At 39.7% G+C, this 22,232-nt stretch overlaps 2 protein-coding genes across 4 annotated transcripts in view; both read left to right on the forward strand.

The window, feature by feature from the left end:
• rab11fip4b (RAB11 family interacting protein 4 (class II) b) overlaps nucleotides 1-2,965 on the forward strand; it is a 42,153-nt gene extending 39,188 nt beyond the window's left edge. For all 3 annotated transcript variants that reach the window (XM_034129499.1, XM_034129497.1, XM_034129498.1), the window contains one exon: nucleotides 500-2,965. In XM_034129499.1, the coding sequence (XP_033985390.1) occupies nucleotides 500-619 (120 nt within the window). In that variant the 3' untranslated portion in view covers nucleotides 620-2,965. The remainder of the gene's footprint in view (nucleotides 1-499) is intronic.
• Nucleotides 2,966-4,618: 1,653 nt separating this feature from the next.
• LOC117482213 lies at nucleotides 4,619-8,165 on the forward strand. The gene is made up of 4 exons (XM_034130237.1): nucleotides 4,619-4,723; nucleotides 5,892-6,372; nucleotides 6,959-7,071; nucleotides 7,354-8,165. Exons 2-4 carry the CDS (start codon nucleotides 5,900-5,902, stop codon nucleotides 7,545-7,547), a joined length of 780 nt encoding a protein of 259 aa, XP_033986128.1. The 5' UTR covers nucleotides 4,619-4,723; nucleotides 5,892-5,899; the 3' UTR covers nucleotides 7,548-8,165.
• The last annotated feature ends 14,067 nt before the right edge of the window (nucleotides 8,166-22,232 follow it).

A 22,232-nucleotide genomic window follows, 5' to 3' on the forward strand; every position in this document is an offset into this window, starting at 1 on the left:
GGTGCCGTACATACATTAGTTGGAGTGTATTTGTAGGTCATATCACAGCATGACAGGGATATAGATATTACATTATGGTAGATTTGCATTTATGTGCATAAGGGGTCCTTTCTCACATAGACTGTAAGACACTGAGCCAAATGAAATCTGTAATTAAAGCAGCTTTAGAGCTAAAACTAATTGTGGATTGATCAATGAATAGTTAACTAGACAGTTGATTAGCAACTATATTGATAATGGATTCACCTTTTGAAGGAATTATTTAAGCAAAATGCAGCATTTATAACAAATAGCAGCATTAATAACAACTTGTTTAGCAATAGAAACATAATTGCATATGTATCATATAAGTGAGTAAAGCATATTCTAGCTCTCACAATAGTTCCAAAATAAAAAATAAAAACTCTTGAGTCATCAGGCCTATACATTGGTCCGATTAGGGTTGACCTTTTTGGCAAACTGAAATGAAAAGGTGTATGACGTATGTCTCTTTCCTCAGTTAATGGAAGCCCTGAAAGAGCAGGAAGAAATCAACATTCGACTGCGACAGTACATGGACAAAATCATTCTGTCCATCCTGGACCACAACCCCTCCATCCTGGAGATCAAGGGCGACTAGCAGTGACTCAACTGGAGTGAGAATCGGTCTCGGGCGAATGAAGATCATTCCAGTTGTTTGATCAGAAACTTTAACCTGAGGCAGGAATCTGTACAGGACAACAGAGACAACCAGAGCCAGTCGTGGAAACTGGAACATAAATAGACACACATCGCCCCCTGCTGTTTATGGCAGGGAAGGACATTCTACAGTGGGATTAAGCGCTGAACTGTAGTGGTCATACTACTGTGACTCTTCAAATCGATCTGTCCTGCTCTTTTTTTATTCACTGTCTATGCTGTGAACTGTAGATACTGTCACAACTTGTATCTCATACGACAAAACAGGAATACCCTGCGCTCAACATGCTTTGAGGATTAACAGAGTCGCTGAAAGAAGTACACTGGACATACTGTGTGTACCTTGACATAAAAACTGGAACAATGTAACAAACCTGATATGGGTTGTATTGTATCCTGGTGTAGTATGGGCTGTATTATCTGCAGATAGAAAGTTTGGTATGATGTTTTTGGAACATTCAAGCAGACTAAACCTGACTCTCAGAGGCATGAAGGCCGACCAGAGTGTTGCCTGATCTGTAAACTGCCCATCTTTTCTCCTCTGACATGTAGGTGTTTGTTGACGATGAATCATGGATAGGCACGTTTTTAAAGAGAGGATTGAGAAAAGTGTAAAGAGAAGAATAAGAGCGCCTTTAGCTACAAGGGTAAACAGAAGTTGTGCGTGACAGATGATGGACCACGTATGCAAGCAAAGGAGGGTTTTAGTAAAGTTGGTGATGGTACATTGCAGCTGAATTTGTTTATTTTTGAGAACATGTCTTCCAGTAACCTTGCAACAACACTTGCAGAGTCAATCAGTCCAATAGTGGCCCTTAGTTTGTTCAGATGAGTAGTCGAGTGTCACTTTAAGGAGCAGAAGCTGCAACCAAGGAGTGTCTTTAAACTGGAACTTCTGAGGCTGCTATTTGCTAGCAACACATTGGCGAATAGGTTCATTGCTGCTAGCAATAGACCCCAATGATGTTGAACAGAATTGTGAGCTATGAATGTACAGGGTGGATTTATGTTGAAGTGACTGGAAGCCATTGTAACATGGTTTACTGAATCATCTCTCTTCGCTCAGTGAAATCAACCTAGATATTGTACGTGAGCATGCACAGGAGACTCACTTTTTGGTACAAAACTGGATTAGCAATCTCATTAAAGCCTACATGTTGCAAATAGTTTTTTGAGCCCTCTGAAACTCTCTAATACTGTAAATATGAATGTACAACTGGATATTTCACTTTCTGTGAGGCTAAAAAAGGCTTTTTGACTTGAAATCGCTGTAATTGGTCAAGATGTGTTGAAACACACATGTACAGTATTAGGTACTGTAATGAAGAGGGCATTGTTGGGGGAGGGGAGACAATTTTAATCTGCTGTATCATGTAATTATTCCAAAACCTAAGTTTTGCTTCCTTGCACAAGAAAAAACATGTTTGTTTCCTTATGCATGGTTCACCTTTTCTTCTGTCTGTGCCTTTGAGGACATTTTTCAAGACGATGTGCTATAGATTTAAATAGTTTTCTGAAGGTGCATTCTATGTCTACGTCTGACATATTTTTTTGACTTGTAAATGTTGTAATTATATAGTGATTTGTATTCATGTGCCACTCACCACTCTTTTTAAGATTGATACTATAAAAACTATTTTATACAGTTTTATCAAAAAATAACTTGTGATTCCTTAGGTGTCCTTTTAGAAAAGCGTTATAGCACAATGCTTTTTATGGTACGAAGGTTAGCATTTTGGGAACATTTTGTCAACAGTCAATGTAATGACTTTTTCAATGCAGTTGGGGATGTTTTGTTTCATTTCTCAATCTGTTTTGTTACGGTATGTCCTTTGCTTTTCAACCTGCTTTGAACTGGATTTGTATGGTTGTAAGCTGTCTTCCTAACTCAAACTAAATGGTGAGCATTATGAGCAATATTAACTTATTTACCTATACCTGCAGATTTGTGTCTTGTTTTGCTTCACAAATCTCTTCATTCTATAGCTGCTCGTGCCATTCTAGATTTGAGAAAATGAATAAACGATACATTAAGCTGTCATCATTAGTGCTATCCAATGATGCAATGTAACTATAAGCAACTATAGTAACTATAAACAGCAATAAAAATTGCTTTGGCAGTGATGCTGTCTCATTAAATGTCTTATGTTGAATTAGTTTATTTCCATTTATATAATTTCTCAAATAATAAAACACTTATTCTTTGCCCACAGTGTACACTGCTGATGTCTAAGTTTCCATGGTGTGGTATTCTGTTCTGTAAATAAAAACATTTGAGCCTAAATATCCAATTCTTTCAAGTTGCCTGACTGATTTCAGAATTTACACTCAATGTTAATGAAACCGGGTTGAATCAGGTGGAATAACTCGATAGACTTTATTAATATTGGAAAAAGCACTCAGCCATTAAGACTGGAGTTGTGTTAGGGGAGGGATAAATTGACCCAGTATTTAGCCAAAAATATGTGAACAGCAGAACAGAATATAAACCCTGACAATACACCATGGGTGAATTTTCAACTTATTACACTATTAAATAGCCTACACTGTATATGTAAGTGTTACCTTCTTACACTCTGTTTCTATATTCAAAAGGGTATCGTATTGTCATAATAGTAATAATAAAAAAACTAATAAATTCTATTAACAGAGCATTTTTCAGTATTTATTTAAACTATCAATTCAAATATTCTTACTGAAAATGAATTTGTTCCATGTGGAAATTAACAGGGCAATTTGTATTTATTATACCAGCCAATTATGATAAGTCTACAGTTAATGTAGCCTATTATTATTACTATGCGAAGCTGTTTATTCCTTGGTCTGATTTATGAAAAAAATATCTGACTCCAAAACGTTTGCAGGTTGTATAGCCCTGTATAGCTCTGTATAACCCTCGCAATAGAATAAAGTAAAACAGATGATTAATTAATAAGAAATATAAAGCTATTATTTGGCGCAAATATGAGTCTTAACAACGACTCCGAGAGCCTTTTGTCTGCAAAGAAGTGGGTTAGTTTGCATACATTTTTTTGAGAAGTGGCTCTTTTGACGCAAGGGGTCACTGTTTAAGCAAAAACATTACTATTGCTGTCGTACTCTGCTCACAAACTCCAAGAAACAAACAACCAGATTAACATACTAACATGTTAAGCCTATAGGCCAGGGGGCTTAATGTTTGATACTCATAGCAAACCCCAAACCTATTAAACTAGATTTAAAAAAAACGTGACTATAGAAATATACCCACAAATATGACATTGTTAAGAGAACCGCAGTGACGCGTCCTAAAACCCGGAAGTAAGTTAGCATTTTTACCACGTCCAGTTCCTTCGACAAAAAGCAATGCAATTTCTCCATAGGATTTTGGAAAATAGCTCGAAATAGGGTCTGTGTTTGACACAAATTGAAGAGACAGATCACGTTTTGTTCTACGACATTAAATACATCAGCAGTGACCCCGCTGGTGATTTTTGAAGAGTTTACGTGTCTGAAAAACGATGGTTGTTAACATGTGGCTGAATAGGACTACAGAAATTGTCCAGGCCGTTTTACGTCATTACACCGAACACGTAAAACACTCCCGCTAAGTTTGTTTGCCCTGTTCTGCTTGAGAGCAAGTACCTGCCTCCTGCAAACTGTTCAAACAAACGCTTCAACTTGTACCATTTAGAATCTGTATGTTTGAATATGGATCTTAAGTTGGCGTGACGTTGAAGCAGACCCTGCTGTAGTTCGTTTATAGCATAACGTTAGCATTTTGCTTCTGGCGACTAGATTTGTGATTCGAAAATTATAAAAGTAGGGTAGACATGTGGATATTATCCGGCTGAACAAAACGTGATCCGTCTCTTAAATGTGTGTCAACCACGGACCTTATTTCGAGCTATTTTCCAAAATCCTATGGAGAAACTGCATTGCGTTTTTGACGAAGAAACCGGAAGGAGTTTACTTCCGGGTTTTAGGACGCGTCACTGCGGTTCTCTGTTGTTCCCTTCCCACAGCGTGTGCTACCCGGAGAGTTGTGCCTCAGGCTAAAGTACAGGTAAAATGTAACTTCATTTAGGATTCAAAGTAAATTAAAGGGATTTATTTTCGATTGAAGGTTTTGGGGGGATTTTTTTCCTGTATGTTTCCTGTATTTTGTTAACTGTTGTTGCTTTCCCAAATAATGAGCTCATATACCGTCGTCAACAGTCGATACCACAGTACCGGTTAATCACAAGGCTAGTTTAGCTAACGCAGGGCTAACGCGGTTCCCGGCATATCACTTTTTTAACATGCGAGTCTGTATGTGAGTCAGCGTGGAGAACAGTCTCCTCCTAAAAAAAGACAGAGTTTATTGGCTTCCTCAATAGTTTCCCCACGCCACACATGGCAGGAAAGTAGCCTGACACTGAATCCTGTGTATACAGGTGCTGCTAGCAAATAGGGAAACTAGTGTGTAGGCTACCAAAAAAAAATGCTAAAAAAGATTCATGGTGATATTTCTTCTTTTTTGTTTTTTAAAGCTCCTAAATAACTCTTTAATGGGTTTGTTTCTTTTTGGTTTATCCCCCTGGCTCTTTCTGGATGTGTTATTTATGTTCCTTGTCTTTAATGTATGTGTCTTTGATATCTTGCTAATTGTAAATTATTCAAACACTAATCATACATTTTTATAAATATGCATGTTTTTTTCTTAATGGCATCATAAACAATATCCACAAGTGAAAAAAGTATTAAAGATAAGTTAACAATTCGCAGTTATTAGTTTTAATCATTTAAATGTCTTCTCTGAGATGTTTTTTTTCCTGCCAGGAGAAGAAACCAAGCATGGTTGCTAATATATTTAACATCAACTCAGAATCCAAATTATTTAAAGTGTTTGATTAATTCCTCCCTACTTTTTGTAAATTAACAAACCAAGTGAACCTAGTTAAGTTTCACTTCATAGTGTTTTATACCTATCAATGCCCTGGGAGAACTCGCCAGCTGAAAGATATCAATTATTCATGTTATTAATGTCCATGCAGAAAATAATTTAAAAAAAATGTCCTTCCTAAAAGCCCAACATAAATCTTTCCACTTGTTTTACCAATAGGAGGATTCATCTTCTGGAGAACTTGAGGCTGTACATCATTTTCCTATAGACGTTAAAAAAATATTATATTTCTTGTAGTAGTTTTCTTTCATTCTTTGCACTAACACCAAATCCTCCAACTTATTCACAGGTGACGTGATGGCTCAGAATGATACAAAATACAAAAGAGGAAGAGGAGAGACGCGTCACTACCCCTGTAAAGTCGGAGATCAGGTTCCCGTCACAGGTTTGGTAAATGGAGCTGTCACTCTCAATGGCTGCCCAGCTGCTTCCACTAGAGCAAGTAAGAGTACACCAGTCTGCACACGGGATGATATCAAACCACAATGCATGGTCAATGGTTATATTGACCATGGGGACAAGGGCCAGCGCACAAAAGGCACACCCCGAGGGACCCTGGGAAAACATGAAAGCACCATTTCAGCTGCCCCTGATGCTTCTGCAGCTGTAAGGGTCCGTAGTGCAAGGCCTCCAGGTGGTCCGTCAGTGAATGGGACCCCCAGTCTAGACTCTGTTGCTCCTCTCTGTAACTCTCAACAAATGGCACCACAACCCAACCCGTCATCAACAGCAAAGAACTGGAGGAGGAGGACATTCAGACTAAAGAAGAGGTAGGTCAACTACCTTGTAACATCTTTGAAAGAATCACTGGGATAAAACCTTGAATCTTTTTTTTATTAATTTGGTGTCATAAGTACATTTCTGGTGGACAAAAAGTAAAAACTATACAGAACACTTTTTTTTCCAACTACAACTTAACACAGCTTCCATTGACAGTGACAAATAATACATTTAGTAAATATTTTTTCCATTTGAAAGGTTTTTAGTTCTCACACACAATGCAACTCAATAGAACCTCGCTCCTTCATATAGTACAACATGTATTGTAGGTACCATTTCAAAAAAATATGTAAAAAACTGTACATATGTTGGCCACATAGTAACTTTTTCTTGTCAACGGAAAAGGCGCTAATCTTTTTTTATCAAACTCATGGCAAGAATGATAATGATATTACCATAATTCTAAACTACTATTGCATTTGCTTCCATTAATGAGACTCACCCACAACAGTCAGATAATACCACATTTCTATGGCCAATTTCCCTCGTTTTTTGTTTTTTTTTCAAAACAATACATTTGCCTGATTGTTGAATACAAAGGTAATAAGCGACTTATCAATCTGCCGACTTTTATAGAAACATCCATCCACAAGCGTTGCCACCACAAGAGGAGGAAGACTGGGAAAGTGAGATCAAAGAGGTCACACTGACTGGCTGGGACAACATGTGTTTTGGCTTCATGCCCTACGGTAAAGAAATGGTTAAATATCCACATACAGCACTGTATTCATAGTATATGCTGATGTCACCTGAAATATCTGAATACATTCTTATTAGGATAATTACAGTAGTATTGTTACCATAGTGTTCAATTGAAGGAAACTGAACATGCATATAACCAATTTCCGATTATTTTCAAGGTTTATCTAACAACAAGCTATTTCCACTGAGGCTAATCTCAAGTCTAAAGCTGTTATGATCCAGGTCAGGTGAAGTACAAATGTCTAACTGGTATTCTGTGCCTCCTTCAGGTCCACAAGATGTGATCCATTATGATTTACGGAATTTGACAATTAAGCGAACGGACCCAGTGGACCTGCCTGTGACAGCCACGTACAGCCCGGCCGAGCTCCACCGACGACCCGTCCAACGACGACCCAGCTTGAGCGTTCCCACTGAGGCCGGCCAGTTTGCAGATGCTGATGTTGATGCTGATGCTGAGTAACCCAGATGTTTGCTGTAATGTTAGAGTAATTTGTAATTCTATGTTCATGTACCAAAAGTAACTGAGGCGTTCTGCCGTGAGTTAGCACTTGTTGTCATTTAGGATCTTGGAGAGTACCCATGGGTGGGATATTTATTTTAGTGAACATCAGTTTTATTTTCCCAATCTTAACCAATAGTGGAAGAAATACAATGTTATGTTATGCTACAAAATCAAACAGATTAATGCTATCTGATGTCAAAGATTGAAGTTTGGACCCAAGGTACGCATTCAGGTTATAGTTCTTTTTATTGTACATTTTATTTGTATATTTTTAACATTAATTTGTTAGGCTTCTTTGATCTTAGGGATTAATTTTAGATAAACCAACATACTATCCTGTTTGTACCGGTTCTGTGATCGTTGTTACTGAAACTAGTCCAAAATGAGAACACTGAGTTGATGTAAAGTTGCTCTCTGGGATATCAATTCTATAGTTTTATGAATTGCAAGTTCAAGTACATAAAGCAACAATTTTAATTTAAGTACTATCAACCTAAGCAAGAAATTACAGTAACTTATGTAACAACAACATTGCTCTTTAAGACTTTCATTTGCACAATAACAATAAATCAAATGTTCTTCTACCTTCTAGTACCGTATCCCTGCGTGTTTATCTTTGTCAAAATGAGGTTTATTTTGTAGCCTGGGCTTTCCAGGAACAGTTGGGCCTCCTCTGCTCAGATCTCTCACTATTTTAACACATAAAGCTCATGTCTACAGTATGTCATGTTGACTTGTTTAAATCATACCGGGATCATTTCATGGAGCTTTCAGAAGTGACGACGGCTTTTCGCCACTAGATGGTAGAGTTGGTAACACAATTGTGATTTCTTTAAGTTATTCCACACACCTTTGGGAGTTCAGTGGGTTCATTCCCAAGGACTTGCTAGGCACAAGCACTTACTTGCACACTGTTCAAACCCCACATACCCCTGGCGTTTAATTCAGAATGCAACTCAGGATGTTAAATGCTACTAAACTGATAAATGTAATCTTATAGCTCTAAATCATTCATAACTGCAAACACTGTCAATAATAGATTGAGGTCATAATATCTGATGAAATCCAGTGTCATGCAATCTGATGAGACTTTGTAGTTGAATTCTAAGCAGAGTTCTTGGTGTATACAATATCAGATCATTCACTATCAAGGAGATGAAGTAGCTTTTGATGTTCACCAGCCAGCTGTGTACATTTCATTGTTGATCAAAAGGGCAAATATGAGTGGAAGTGTGGTGAGGGTGATGATAGAGGGAGATGTCGTTCCGTTCTGGTGTTTGCAGACACTTAAGATAGAGAGTGAATGGTTCCTGTTTAAATACTCGTCATACTGTAGGAGTTTCAGACAGGAATTGTGTTAGACGCATCCCAAAATGAAGGGTGTCCGAGGTAATCCAAGAACAGGAAAAGTAGTTTTCTAAATGCTTGAAAGGATGATTTTACAATGTGAATTTTAATCTGTTCGTCGTTGACTGTTTTAAAGCGTGAGTTTCCAGGAAGACAACCCCACATTGGATGTCATTGTTAATTTACCCGACCAATGATCATTCGTTGCGAACTTGGCTGGATCTTAAGTGAATATCCCCTCCAAAGCACAATTCACATATGCTATTTGTTTGATCTAGGAATGTTTGATACATATTTGTGAACTAGAAGAAGTCTCTCCTAAGCCCAGAAACCATAAACCCAGGAATCTATTCTGTCATGTCATCATGAGATTAAGTCGATGCTTCTTTGGCAGGAAGTGTAACATTACTGTTTTCACATCCATGTGTCCTATTTATCAAGTGTACATGCTTTTCACTAAACTTAATCCCTGTTTCCTCATTTAAAGTCGCCCTCGATACACAGAATCGGTTTATACAACCCGTCTGTTTTTCATTGTTATTTGCGCCCTCAAAAAACACTAAGCGTTGTGAGATGCTGCTTCACATTGTCAAACCTTGACTAAACCAGCATCGTTTTCTTTTCTGAGTGTTTTCTTTAGGGTGGATTTCCCCTTTACTGCTGCAGTAGCTGTAATAGTCTTGCATTATACATTTGTGGGGGTGGTATCAGAGTTGAATTATTAAGGAATAGCTTGTCTCATACATGTTGTAATCCTGCTGAGTGATAAATGCCTCTTCATGTCTCAATGGACCCTTTTTCCACTTCCTGCCTGCGTTTGGAGAAATAAGCAGACTGCTGGCCCTCCTACGTCCCAACTGCAGTTATTGTATGGGTCAAGTTCAGCTCATTGCTTATAGCTCATGTTTTCACTGAAATGGAGTACACTATAAGTTATTGTAGTCCGCTGACCAACCATTTTATCTAGTTTTATTGATAGCCAGGTAGTCTTTTATAGTAGGGGCATTTCCCAGTGCTGCGATCACTTTGGAAAACCAGCGCCAGGCCTTTTTAGTGCCACATTTCTCCGATGTGAATCACCTCCAGTTATTTCATCTGGTTCTAGTGTGGCCAGTCATTTAGCATTCAACGTCTTGCTTGATCTGGCAACATAATGGTTTGTTAGGCTGGTACAGGACGAGACCTCGCAGCAGACAGGAGGGAGGACTGTGGTCAGTTTAACTTCCTACAGCTGACCAAAGCAAATACATTGTGGTAGTGGATAGACATTTTTATCATCAATCATCATATTCTAAAAGAGCGGTCTTAAATCGCTAATCCTTCCTGTGATTATATGTGGAAGCAGCAGCAACATTCCCATCCTAGATGTTGGTATTCAACTTAAATTGTTCAAATGTACTGTGTATCTTGTTATTGTTAAACAATGCAAGATAATAAACTAGAATTAATGGATCTTACCAACAAGTCGCCACAACTGTGCACTATGGAATTATTGATTCAGAACAATGAACATAACCACTGTATATTATTAAGTCAATCTGTCGAGTCCATTATTCACACTAGATCTATATTTATCCGCAGCTTGAAAAAGGCCTCAACAAACGTATCTCCTGTGAGAGTAACGTTAGCTAAAGTACCCAGCTGTTTAAGAAAATCACTGACCCCTTTTTCATCTAATATAATCTTAAATAAATAACACAAGCGTCACAAATGTAAAATAGAATAGAATCCTTTATTGTTATTATACAGGTACAATGAGATGAGTAGAGCTACTCCTTTTTCTAAGGTGCCATCAAAAAAACAAACAAGAGACGTACAACATTCAGGAGGAGACAACTTACAAACAACATGCATTCATACTTCAATATTCAGATAGAGTTAAAGTGCAGGAATATATCGGTTTGAGTAAAATAAATATGTTTGAATGTGTATACAAAAAGATATATATATATTGTGTCAGTGCATGCTGGAGTTCAGTGCAATTATTGCAAGTAGGAATTCAAAAGTTATCATATATGAGCCTGGGTATTCTTGTTAACATTAGCCTGCATGGGGTCTATGGGGAATTTAACCAAATAATGAACGTATGGAAGCCTATTTGATAATAATTTGCATCAGTCTTTTGGACAAAAAGAGCCTAATTGAGGAACGGATGCAATAAGGTCTCGATTGGGGGAAAATCCATTAAACAAAGTCCTCTGTTACTTTACATTCCTTCATACAAAAGCAAGTACAAGATGTTTCATCAATAGGACTCTGCTCCCCACCGTCCTCCTTTAAATGACCTCCTGCAGTGCGTGATAAATTGCACATCCAGTTCAGACCGGCTCTGTTTCTCCTCTGTGACTCACCTCTGGTCATGGCTTTTTCCCTCTCTTTTAAGTGTGTCTATTTGTTTCCTGTGCATTTATTTTGGATTGATCTTGTACCAGAATGTTGAAAAGTCCAGGAAGAAGCGTGTGGTTAGCTAACCACAGCCAAAGCTCACTTGTACAAAAACATAAATTGTCTGTTTTGGGGGGTAAGGAATTCTGGTAAATTGGAATCATTATGTGTAGTCCACTGGTGAAAAACATTGAAATCAACAAGGCCCTTTTGGAAAATGTGCCTCAACCGTGCTTGATTCATGCCAGTGTTATTTAATTTGGAATTTCTTTCTTCAGAGACATTTGGCGGGATATTTTTAATGAGCCCTTGGCACTTCTCTGAACTTTCTGGAAATGGTGGATAGTATTTAATGTTTTTTTTTTAGGCTGTGAGGATGTGAACACATTTATTTGCCCAGGGTTCTTATAAGCCATTTGTATTGCTCCCAAAGAAGAAGCTTCGTAGTTTCCTGTCATTGTGACACGACCCAGTCGGACGACAGCCAGTGTGCAGGGATCTGGGTGACAGACCATAGAGTAAGAAATGCACTTAGACTGAAGAAATATCTGGCAGCAGTATCAGCAGCCTGTTGACCAAGAACACTATTTCTTAACTTTGTAATGAAATAACTAAGGGTGCTGCAATGCTCCTGACGGTTCTTCCAAGTAGGTTAGCTTTTTACACTAAATCATGTGCGAGTCCAACCCTGGGTCAAAAATGATTGAGAAAGCAGTCGCAAAACAGTTGTGTGATTTCTTAAAAAACAATGATTTATTTGAAGATTTTCAGTCTGGTTTTAGAACACATCATTGCACAGAGACAGCGCTGGTTAAAGCCACCTTCTAATTAGGGCTGCTCAATTAATCGTATTTTAATCGCAATTACGATTTTGGCTTGCAACGATTACGAAAACAACGTAATCGAAATAAAACGATTATTTTTTATTATTATTATTATTTCTTTATTATAATTTTTTTTATTGTGTTTTCAGTTGTATTATACTTAAAGTTCAGGGTAATCAACTGTTAAAAACATACTGTTCACATTTTCTTTTTCAATAAATGGATGTTTTCAAAGTAAATTTTGTTTCGTTTTTAGTAATCGTGATATCAATTATTGACCCAAATAATCGAGATTATGATTTTTGCCATAATCGAGCAGCCCTACTTCTAATAGCCTCAGACAAAGGACTTGTCTCTATTCTTGTTTTTGCTCGATCTCAGTGCTGCATTTGATACTATCGACCATGACATCCTATTGCAAAGACTAGATCACTTAGTTGGCATAAAGGGAACTGCTTTAGGCTGGTTTAGGTCCTATCTATCTGAACGCTCTCAGTTTGTGTGTGTCAACGATGAATCTTCCATGCAAACCAAAGTTAGCCATGGAGTGCCACAGGGCTCAGTGCTTGGACCTATTTTGTTCACATTATATATGCTTCCGTTAGGCAATATTATAAGGAATCACAACTAAATATAGTTGAGTATCATCCGCGTCACAATTTCCATTGTTATGCGGATGATACTCAACTATATTTATCCATCAAGCCTGATGAAACCAATCATCGAAATAAAATTCAAGACTGCCTCAAGGACTTAAAAACGTGGATGACCTTAAACACGGCCAAAACTGAAGTTATTGTACTCGGCCCAAAGACTCTACGAAACAAACTATCTAAAGATATATTAACTATGGATGGCATTAATTTGGCCTCCAGTGAAACTGTAAGGAATCTTGGTGTTATATTTGATCAGGATTTATCCTTTAACGCCCACATAAAATCAATCTCAAGGACTGCCTTTTTTCATCTACGTATCATAGCAAAAATCAAGCATATCTTGCCTGAAAAAACGATGCAGAGAAACTAGTCTATGCATTTGTTACTTCAAGGCTGGATTATTGTAACTCTTTATTATCAGGGTGTACCAAGAAGTCAGTTAAGTCGCTTCAGCTGATTCAAAATGCTGCAGCACGTCTACTAACCAGAGTTCGGAAAAGGGACCACATTACTCCAGTTTTGGCTGCCTTACACTGGCTCCCTATACAGTAGAACACAGGATAGAATTTAAAATTCTTCTTCTCGCCTACAAAGCCCTTAATGGGCAGGCGCCATCTTACCTTAAAGAACTCATTATACCCTACTGTCCTACTAGGGCATTGCGTTCCAAGAATGCAGGGTTGTTGTTTAAAAGTACAATGGGAGCCAGAGCCTTTTCTTATCAAGCTCCACTTTTGTGGAATCAGCTTCTAGTTTGTGTTTGGGCGGCAGACACCCTATCCGTTTTTAAGAGTGCGCTTAAAGCTCCCATGTCATGCTTTTCCGGTTATTACCCGTCCCCTTGTGTGTTATGAAGGTTTGTATGCATGTAAACGGTGTGCAGAGTCAAAACCCTCAAAGTACACCCTGTAGCGAGTAAAACTCTAACACAGAAAATACCTCCCCAAAACGCCTCGTTGGAGATACGTCACTGGCCATTTGAGTCTTCCATTTCGTTCCGGGTACGGCATGATGTCAAGCGGTACCCGGAACGAAATGGACCAATCCCGAAGAGCCGTTACGTTACGTCCGCGGAGCCGTTACGTTAAGCCCCCGCTGATTGGTCCAAATTGACCGATCCACGGACTTCCTCACACACACATCTGTGTGCAGGGAGCAGGCAGCTCACAGCTGATTTCTCCTCCCTGGCTGCAGGCTGATAACAGACAGTTGGGATTGCGTCAAAATTCTCTCTGCAGACCCACTCTCACAGCGTTTATCAACCTTTTTCTTACTCAATATCAAGCCACACTTATTGTTTTTACTTCGGATGTGAGTTTGTGTGTGCTCAGGATGAATTTGGCTGTGTTTCGCTATGTATCCTAAACAAGGAAGCAACACCTCCACGGAGCTCAGCGCGATTCACAACGTCCCGACCAATCAGAGCACACTGTGCTCACAGGGAGGGTGGGGGCTGGAGCTTTTGGAGCTACAACGAGCCGTTAAAGGCAGACAGTGAAATTCAGTGAATACAAGTAGTTTACAGAGATGCTGTATGAGAAACCAATGTGAGTTTGGAAAAATGCACAGTATAAATCTATTTTAGTATACCTCAACAATGGAATTATGATCAGTGGAAATGGCCATGACACCTCTCCTTTAAGACCTTCCTTTTTGATAAAGCTTATAGTTAGGGCTGATTAAATTCAGCCCCTAGTTTTGCTGCTATAGGCTTAGACTGTCGGGGGACACCTTACTTCTTCCTTCTCTCTGTCTGTACCTGTGTACTTTCATGTTCCGAATAACCCAGCTTCCCCCAAATTTCTTTTTGGTGTCTATCTACGCTGGGATCCTGAGTCGTGGCTGATCCTGAGTCCTGAGTCCTGATCTGAGTCCTGGATTTCGAGTCGTGGCTGAACCTGTCACTGTGGTCCTGCCTGACTTTCATCATACTACTTCCCTGATGGCTCCCACAGGATTGTTGACATCCTTGTGGATTCATCTTCTTATTATAGACACATGCATTTCCAAAAATGTGGTCTACCTATGTTGTAAATGTATTATCTTTTCGATTTACACACGGCATCTATTGCACGTCTGTCCGTCCTGGGAGAGGGATCCCTCCTCTGTTGCTCTCCCTGAGGTTTCTCCCATTTTCCCATTTAAACTGTGGGGTTTTTCCTTTTTTGGATGTTTTTCCTTGTACGATGTGAGGGTCTAAGGACAGAGGGTGTCGTATTGTCATACTGATATTCTGTACAAACTGTGAAGTCCACTGAGACAAATGTAACATTTGTGATATTGGGCTATATAAATAAACATTGATTGATTGATTGATTGATTGATGGGCCAGATTATTGGTATTTATATTTCAAAACATGGGGCACTGTAATTAAGATTTAGGATATTTATGAAAGTTCTAGAAGAAACCATTGCCACATCTGCTGAACAGAGGAAGGGCAACAGATTTAGCTGAGTCAGAGTGATTGAAATCAGAGGGCGTTTGCCGGGATTAAATCTTCACCATATGGTGAAACACTGAGCCAGTGCTATGAGCCTGGCTCTGGTAAAAGCACTTCCTGAGTGTCACTGCAATACTATTCGGACATTCTTGTTGTAACATGATGGTTTTTATTAGGGTGCAGTTGAGGAAATACATATGTTTTAAACATACTCCAAACTGTCTCCACTAATACAAAGTAAGAAGGAAAGACTGTGCCATCTTTGAAGGTTTAACATCCTGTTTTCAAATACTTTTTAACCTCAAATTAGGAAGATTTTTCTTTTTCAGGTTTAGGGGTTACAGTTAGTTAAGAAAATGTAAGAAATTGTCTGTGAGTATATATATTCACTCACCTTACACTTTATCTTTATAGGGCTGATACAAAAAAATCACAAGATACTACTTTTGCTAGAACAAAACATAGACTCACATTTAAATAGTAGGAAGGGGAAACCTAAATGATTCCTTTTATTTTCAAATTGTTGCAGAATAGATTTCTGTGGATGAACTAACTTGATCAATTGCCTATACTTTACATTCCTACTATATAGCAGTTGTTGAGCTACAATGAAATCACACATTCATGAATATGCTGTACTTTAAGGGTTATTTGTCTCTGTGCAGGCATCATTTAGCGCCTGCAGTAGCGTGCCAGGCCCAGACAGAGGCATTGTTTATCAGCCGTGCAGCTCCTGACCCTCCGGCCTGTTGGGATGCTCAGCTCGTAGCTCGGCTGGCTGCTAGGCGCCGGCCTGTGTCGACCTGCTTGTCTGGCTGCTCTGCCTACCTGTCTGCCTCCTACTCGCCTGACTTCATCCGCCTGTCTACCTGTTTGGTATCCTCTTACTAACAGCCTCTCTGTCTTCTTCTCAAACTACACGACTGGGTGTCTCAGTGCTGCCTTTCCGGAAAGACTCCCGTCCAGTTGAATTTTTCTTTCCTTCTGCCTGTCAGTCTTGCTGTAATAGCTGCCGAGCTGTCAGTCTTTCCTCCTCTCTGGTCGTCTTTTTGTCATGCTGTCTGGCTTCCCAGCTGAGGGATGTCTGGATAGGTGCTGGATAACAAGGACCCCGCAGACTCACCACTCGCATACAAGAACAGAGATGGGGAGAGAAAAGGGGGAGGAGGTGGAGGAGGCTGTGATGGATTAAAGAAGAGATAAATGGAGAAAAAAAGGAGGAGAGGGATAGGGTTGAAGCAGATACAGTAAGTGTGAGTGCAGAGAGAACAAAAGGAGACGGACGTGCATTACAGAAGAACAGAGGGAGGCGACGGAGGGAGGATAAAGCAGATGGATAGGTGGGAATGCAGAGCAGAGTGAGGAAAAGAAGTAAATACACTCACCACTGTTCTGTTATTGAATTAACACGCAGACATGCTGTTAGTCTGAGGAGCATAACCGTGACTATATAAGGACTTGCACAAAAACATACATCCACACACTCCATCTCTCACACCTTCTTATATGTATGCACACCCACACAGGCAGTCATGTAGAGGCAGACTCCACACAGTCAATGTGATGAGACCTGCATCTGAATTACAGATGAGACTGTCTAGTGTAAATTGCTGCTGTCTGAGTTACACACTTACAACTCATTTGTATAACACATAACTCTCACTGCAGTCAATGTCATCAGGGAACATTGGGCTATAGTGCCTCTTTCTGCATGATGCTGTGTCTGACCCCATTTCAAATGTATATTTAAACCTCTATGGGCATGAAATAAAGCTTTTATAGTCAATTAATCCAGCAACATACAATCATTTGCTAATGATTTCGATAATCGATTATTCTCTTGTTCCAGCTTCTTCAATGTGAGGCTTTGCTGCTTTTCTCAATTTGTATAACTTTGTAAATTGGATATATTTCTGTGTTTGACCATGGGTCAGATAGAAGATGAGCTCAAGGATATTGTGATGGCCATTTTCAATATTTTTTGACACTTAAACCAAGTGATTGATTACTCAAAAAAGGATATTAATCGAACATGAAAATGACATATTATCCTGTTCAGTCCAATGTGTGAGATGCAGTGAAATGACTCTTTGATACACAGTAAAAAGGACTCGAGCAGAAACAGGTGGTACTCTTCATTCAAAATGTCCGTCTCAAATATTTGACAACACTCCCTCTGCCTTTTATTGAGTAATGAGTGATTGCTCATAGCATTAGCCTACATTAGTTGCTGAGCTTGTCATTCTGACTGTGTGTGTGTATGAAAGAGCTGAGAAAGGGGGGGTGTATATCAGCCTCTGTGTGTCTTTGATCAGCAGGGCAGAACCCAGAATCCTCAGTCTCCACATTGCTCTGTGGAGCGATAAGAGTTGCTGCTAGCTAGCTTACACCTCCCACGCCCATCTCGACAATACACAAACACACACACACACACACACACACACACACACACACACTCTGAACACCATACTGTACATCACCCAGGAATCTGCCCTTTTAAAGATGAATTACAATAACTTTCCTTTCCCCTGTCGGCCTCTTTCTTTTTCTCTGACAAAAACTTAACGGACTAAATACATGAGTCCAAGGGTCTTTAGCTCGCCTGCCATCCATTCAGAAAACCTTTTTTTTTTTTTTCATCCTCCCTCCTCCCTCGTCTGTCTCGGCCATGTGTTGTATTTCCATGCCTATTCTTGCTGTGGTCATCAGAGCCATCTTTGCAGCTGTATCCACAGTTATTACTAACTTTCCGTAGGGGAAGGCCCGTCCGACAGCACATAACAAAGGAATGTGATCTGACTGTCACAGCTGATAGAGCCGTCTGTGGCCTTGTGGGTCAATTTGCACCCTAGAAGTAGCTGCATCCTCCGTTAGTACAGTATCGGATAATTGTCTTGTATTACGAGTCTGACTTTGTTACAGCAGTTATTTCAGTTAGCCCTTCCTTCCCTTTATCTACATTGGAAAAACACTTTTTAACTCATGATGAAGTCAAATTGCTGCTGGCGGTATGGGAATGATGCTCGTAAAAATGATAAGATGAGCTGATGCATCGTTCATATAGCAGTGTCATGCAGATTCCTACATTGCAATATGTTGTTGGCCACCTGCTGTGTTGGGATGCTGCCAAAGTTTGGTGGTGACACTTTCTTCTAAATTAAAACTGTCATGTCATTCTGTTGCCACACCACATGTGTGTTATGTTAAAATCTTCTTCTTGGCTTTTACTTATTTTAGAATGTAATATAGATGATAATGTTGTTTAGGACTGTAAATTACAGTAATTAGTTACATTAGTAATAATTAGTTCACATTATTTATCAAATTCATTATATATTCAGCCTCTTAAATGTAGTTTGCTATGATAATAAGCTGGCAACTTCTTTTTACAAAACGAGGACGTTTGATATGGTATTTTTACAATTTTCTGTCAAGAGACAATTTAAAACAATTAGTAACAATTTAATGTAGTTGACCAATAGAAAATGAATCTCCAACTCTCCAACATTTACTGTCGTGTTGATTAATTAATCAACACGACAGTAAATGTTCTCAGCCATTTTAAACTATTTTCGAACAATATGCAGACCAATTGATTTATAGAGAAATAATTACAAACTGATCTATTAAATATTTATTATTTTAGACTTGTTTCTAATACGAAATGTACCTAACGATTAGTAAATAAATCAGGCGATTGACGAACTATTCAAAATGTAAACAATTGTTCGCTGTAAGACTAATTTTGATTCATATCTTCTTTCCGTCATCACATTTTGTCATCTTTACAGCAGATTATTGGTAACTGAATATGGCTGGATGTGTTATTTACAGGATTTCTTTAAATGGCATCCTCAAACAATGCTTAATATTGCTCATTCACTCTTTTTCACTTTGACTAAGCCCTCTCTTCATGATGAATAAATCACTATCCATGAGTAGCCTACACAACCATTGCATATAAAGAGAGGGAAGATCCCACTTACTAATTAATTAACCTGGGCATGTTGGTCATGACGCTTGTCAAAGACGCAAAACAGAGCTGTCTGCCATTGAGATTTGACCGAGCAGAGAAGTGTGCATCTGGCGGAACGGCACCTCTGTACTCTTGGCTCTGTAACCTGGCACCGACTGCAGAGAAATGGCAGCTGGATGGCAGGGATACAAACACAGGGAGCGGGCGCTGTATCCAGGACGAGCAAGGTCACCGGCGCAGGTTGATTGAGTGCTCATAGGAGTGGGTGACCTCCTTCCTTTCCCCTCAGATGAAGGAGAGAGATGAAAACGAAGGGAGGAGAGGAGGGAGTTGCGGGCGTGTGTCACTGCTGTCTGTCCTACTTTCTCTCCCCTTTCTTTCTTTTCTCTGTCCCTATCGTTACACTCACAGATACATCTCTTCTCCCATACACTCACATATTTACACAGTACAGTATACTTACATACTTTCAGGGCGCTCTGCTTCTATTTTTCTACATACAGTCTACATACTGAGTGTACTTTGGTGTGCCTACACACCACATATAAACGCTGTGGACCTTGAGCGTGTTCGTTATATAGCATCAAAGCAACGCCCTATAATTAAGAGGTTACGTTAAGTGTATCTGGGACTTTCTCTTTGTGTCAGTCACTTTGATCATCTAAGCCAGCTCCTTTTGTTCAGGACATACTTTTGTACATTAGCGCAGCCATGGTTGCCGCGCAGCATTGATCACACTTAATCACTCCGACAGACGAGCAGGTTGGTGAGTCAGCAGGCGCACACGTCCATGTGTGTCAGGAGGGTCTACCACTGAAATGTAACAGGCAGGCTCGAAACCTGGCCAGCATGTGCAAATGGGAAAGCAATGCAGGGCTGAACTGTGAAGAGCAGAGAGGAAGAGGAGGAGGAAGGTAGGTATTTTAAGAAATGGTTCAACATATTGGGATTAAGACGTTAAAAAAGCGTATTACTCAAGGGCCAGCCAGTTAGATAGGCTTATGACAAGACTTGGAACATGTGAAAAACAACTAGCCTAGATCTCCGAAAGTCCCAATATCTAACAGCACTAAAAGCTTACTAATTAATAGGTTAGGCTTGGTCAATGGGACAATAATATTGGCGAGTACATCGGCAGTTGTTGTTTTTTGCATTGTATGCCACATGAGAAATGTACCAACCGATTAATGAATAAATCAGGAGATTGACAGACAATTCAAAATTGAAACAATTGTTGGCTAGAACTCATTTTGATTCATATTTTCTTTCCGTAATGACATTTTTCCCATCTTTACAGCAGATTATTGGCAGTTTTTTGCATTGTATGCCACCTTTTGAATGGTTGTTGAAACAGTGGAAAACCAAAACAGGTTAGGTGAGTTATATTTTGTTACTGCTGAGTGTTAGAGAAGTTTTTCTAACAGCTGCTGTTCAACCAGCTGGAAGAAAGACAGCGAGAAAAATCTTATCTCTCTCACTCTCTCTCCAGTCCTTCTACCTTTACGCCTTCGAACAAGCCTTTAAACTCCCACACTTGCTCTCCTTGTTGGCCTCCATTGCTAAACTAGTTTATTTAGCTTGTTTGTTTTTCTTGATACACATCCTCGCAATGTAATTCTGTGGAAATCATTAGGTGCAGGGCTCAGTCATATGCTGGATATCAGGAGCGTTTCTTGCCCCTTCTTCCCCCTCACACATCCACCAACACCTTCCTCCAGGCTGGGTCTTTAGAGCCATGCTTTGTCTGGAATCTAGCCTTCCGGATGTTTCTAACAGGTGCCCTTAGACACCCCTGTATCTATGTCTGCTGAGATATGTGGCCTAGGAGATGTGAGTGTGTGTTTGTGTGCGTGTTGGCAGTGGCTCCTGCATCCTCTGGGAGGTCATCGGGGGCACGCACTGTAAACAGATCTTCGTGGGCATCAGCAACACCTGTGGTTGGAGCACATGCTCTATACCATTCTATCATTTTCTCTTACTTGCATACCTATAAGCGCACAGGCACATAAACACTCCCACTCATGCATTCACACATATTGCTTATCTCTTGACCAGAGGGTTAGGTCTCTCCCTGCACACTATCTCTCTCTCTGCCCTTTCCCTGACAGTGGGGCCTCCTGCTTGCTTTACCGTTTCCAGGAAGCGGGTAAAACCAGTCTTGAGTTTCCCTGCCCTCCATTCCAAGCTTCCAGGTGGAGAAAATAGACTCCGCTGCCGCCCTTGTCCAAATCTGTCCCCACGTTGGAGTGGAAAACAAACAGTCAAGCTGCCGGGCGGCTCCAGCGGGACATGAGAAGAGAAATTAGGGATTGTACTTCAGAGCTGCTACATTTCACCCAGTTCTCTTTCTCCTGCCGTGTTGTTCATTTTTCATTTCCTTCACCTTCTACCTATTGCCAGACAAACGGGGCAATAACTCTGCCGCCATGACTGCGCCTCCCTCTTACGTCAAAACCTGCTGTTATACATCACTTTGAGCCACATAAATAGTCTCCTACGCTATCAGCTGGTGGGAAAATTCCAAGCTTTCAGATGGTTTCGTTTTACTCAGGGAGTCTCTTTGATATGCTGCTGCAATCAATCACCTTTCCTATTCAAATCTATTCTAAATCAAAATGGGATTGTTCCTAGAAGGTGAGCAATGTCCAGTCGCTTCTTAGAAACCATTGTCAACCATCCGACAGCATTGTCTATTTCCTCTTCCAAGTAGCACCTACTGTTGCTCGGTCCCTTAAGTGGAAAGCCAGAATGCTGCCAGCGTTTACAGGCAGTACTTAAATTATATATTAAAGCCACAAAGTATGCAGTTTAATAGGATAAATGTCATAATGTGACCACAAAGTCCTTTTTAATGGGTAATGTGTTTACTCAGAGTTATTTCTTTTAAATGATTGATTTTTTTAGGTTGTCACATGCACCATATCCCCTCCCCGCTACACTAAGGCAACACAATTATAACCATTAGTAAAGACACATTGATTATTGTAGGTTATTTTTCAGTGTTTCATAGAACA

This window comes from Trematomus bernacchii, unplaced genomic scaffold (assembly GCF_902827165.1).
Source record: "Trematomus bernacchii unplaced genomic scaffold, fTreBer1.1, whole genome shotgun sequence".
NCBI classification, from domain to species: domain Eukaryota; kingdom Metazoa; phylum Chordata; class Actinopteri; order Perciformes; family Nototheniidae; genus Trematomus; species Trematomus bernacchii.

What these genes read in the sequence shown, in the direction of transcription:
- LOC117482213 (XM_034130237.1), top strand. Translation starts at nt 5,900, where the DNA reads ATGGCTCAGAATGATACAAAATACAAAAGAGGAAGAGGAGAGACGCGT. An exon ending in ACATTCAGACTAAAGAAGAG is followed by an intron (nt 6,373 to 6,958) that starts GTAGGTCAACTA and finishes CGACTTTTATAG; the next exon opens with AAACATCCATCCACAAGCGT. An exon ending in TTTTGGCTTCATGCCCTACG is followed by an intron (nt 7,072 to 7,353) that starts GTAAAGAAATGG and finishes TGCCTCCTTCAG; the next exon opens with GTCCACAAGATGTGATCCAT.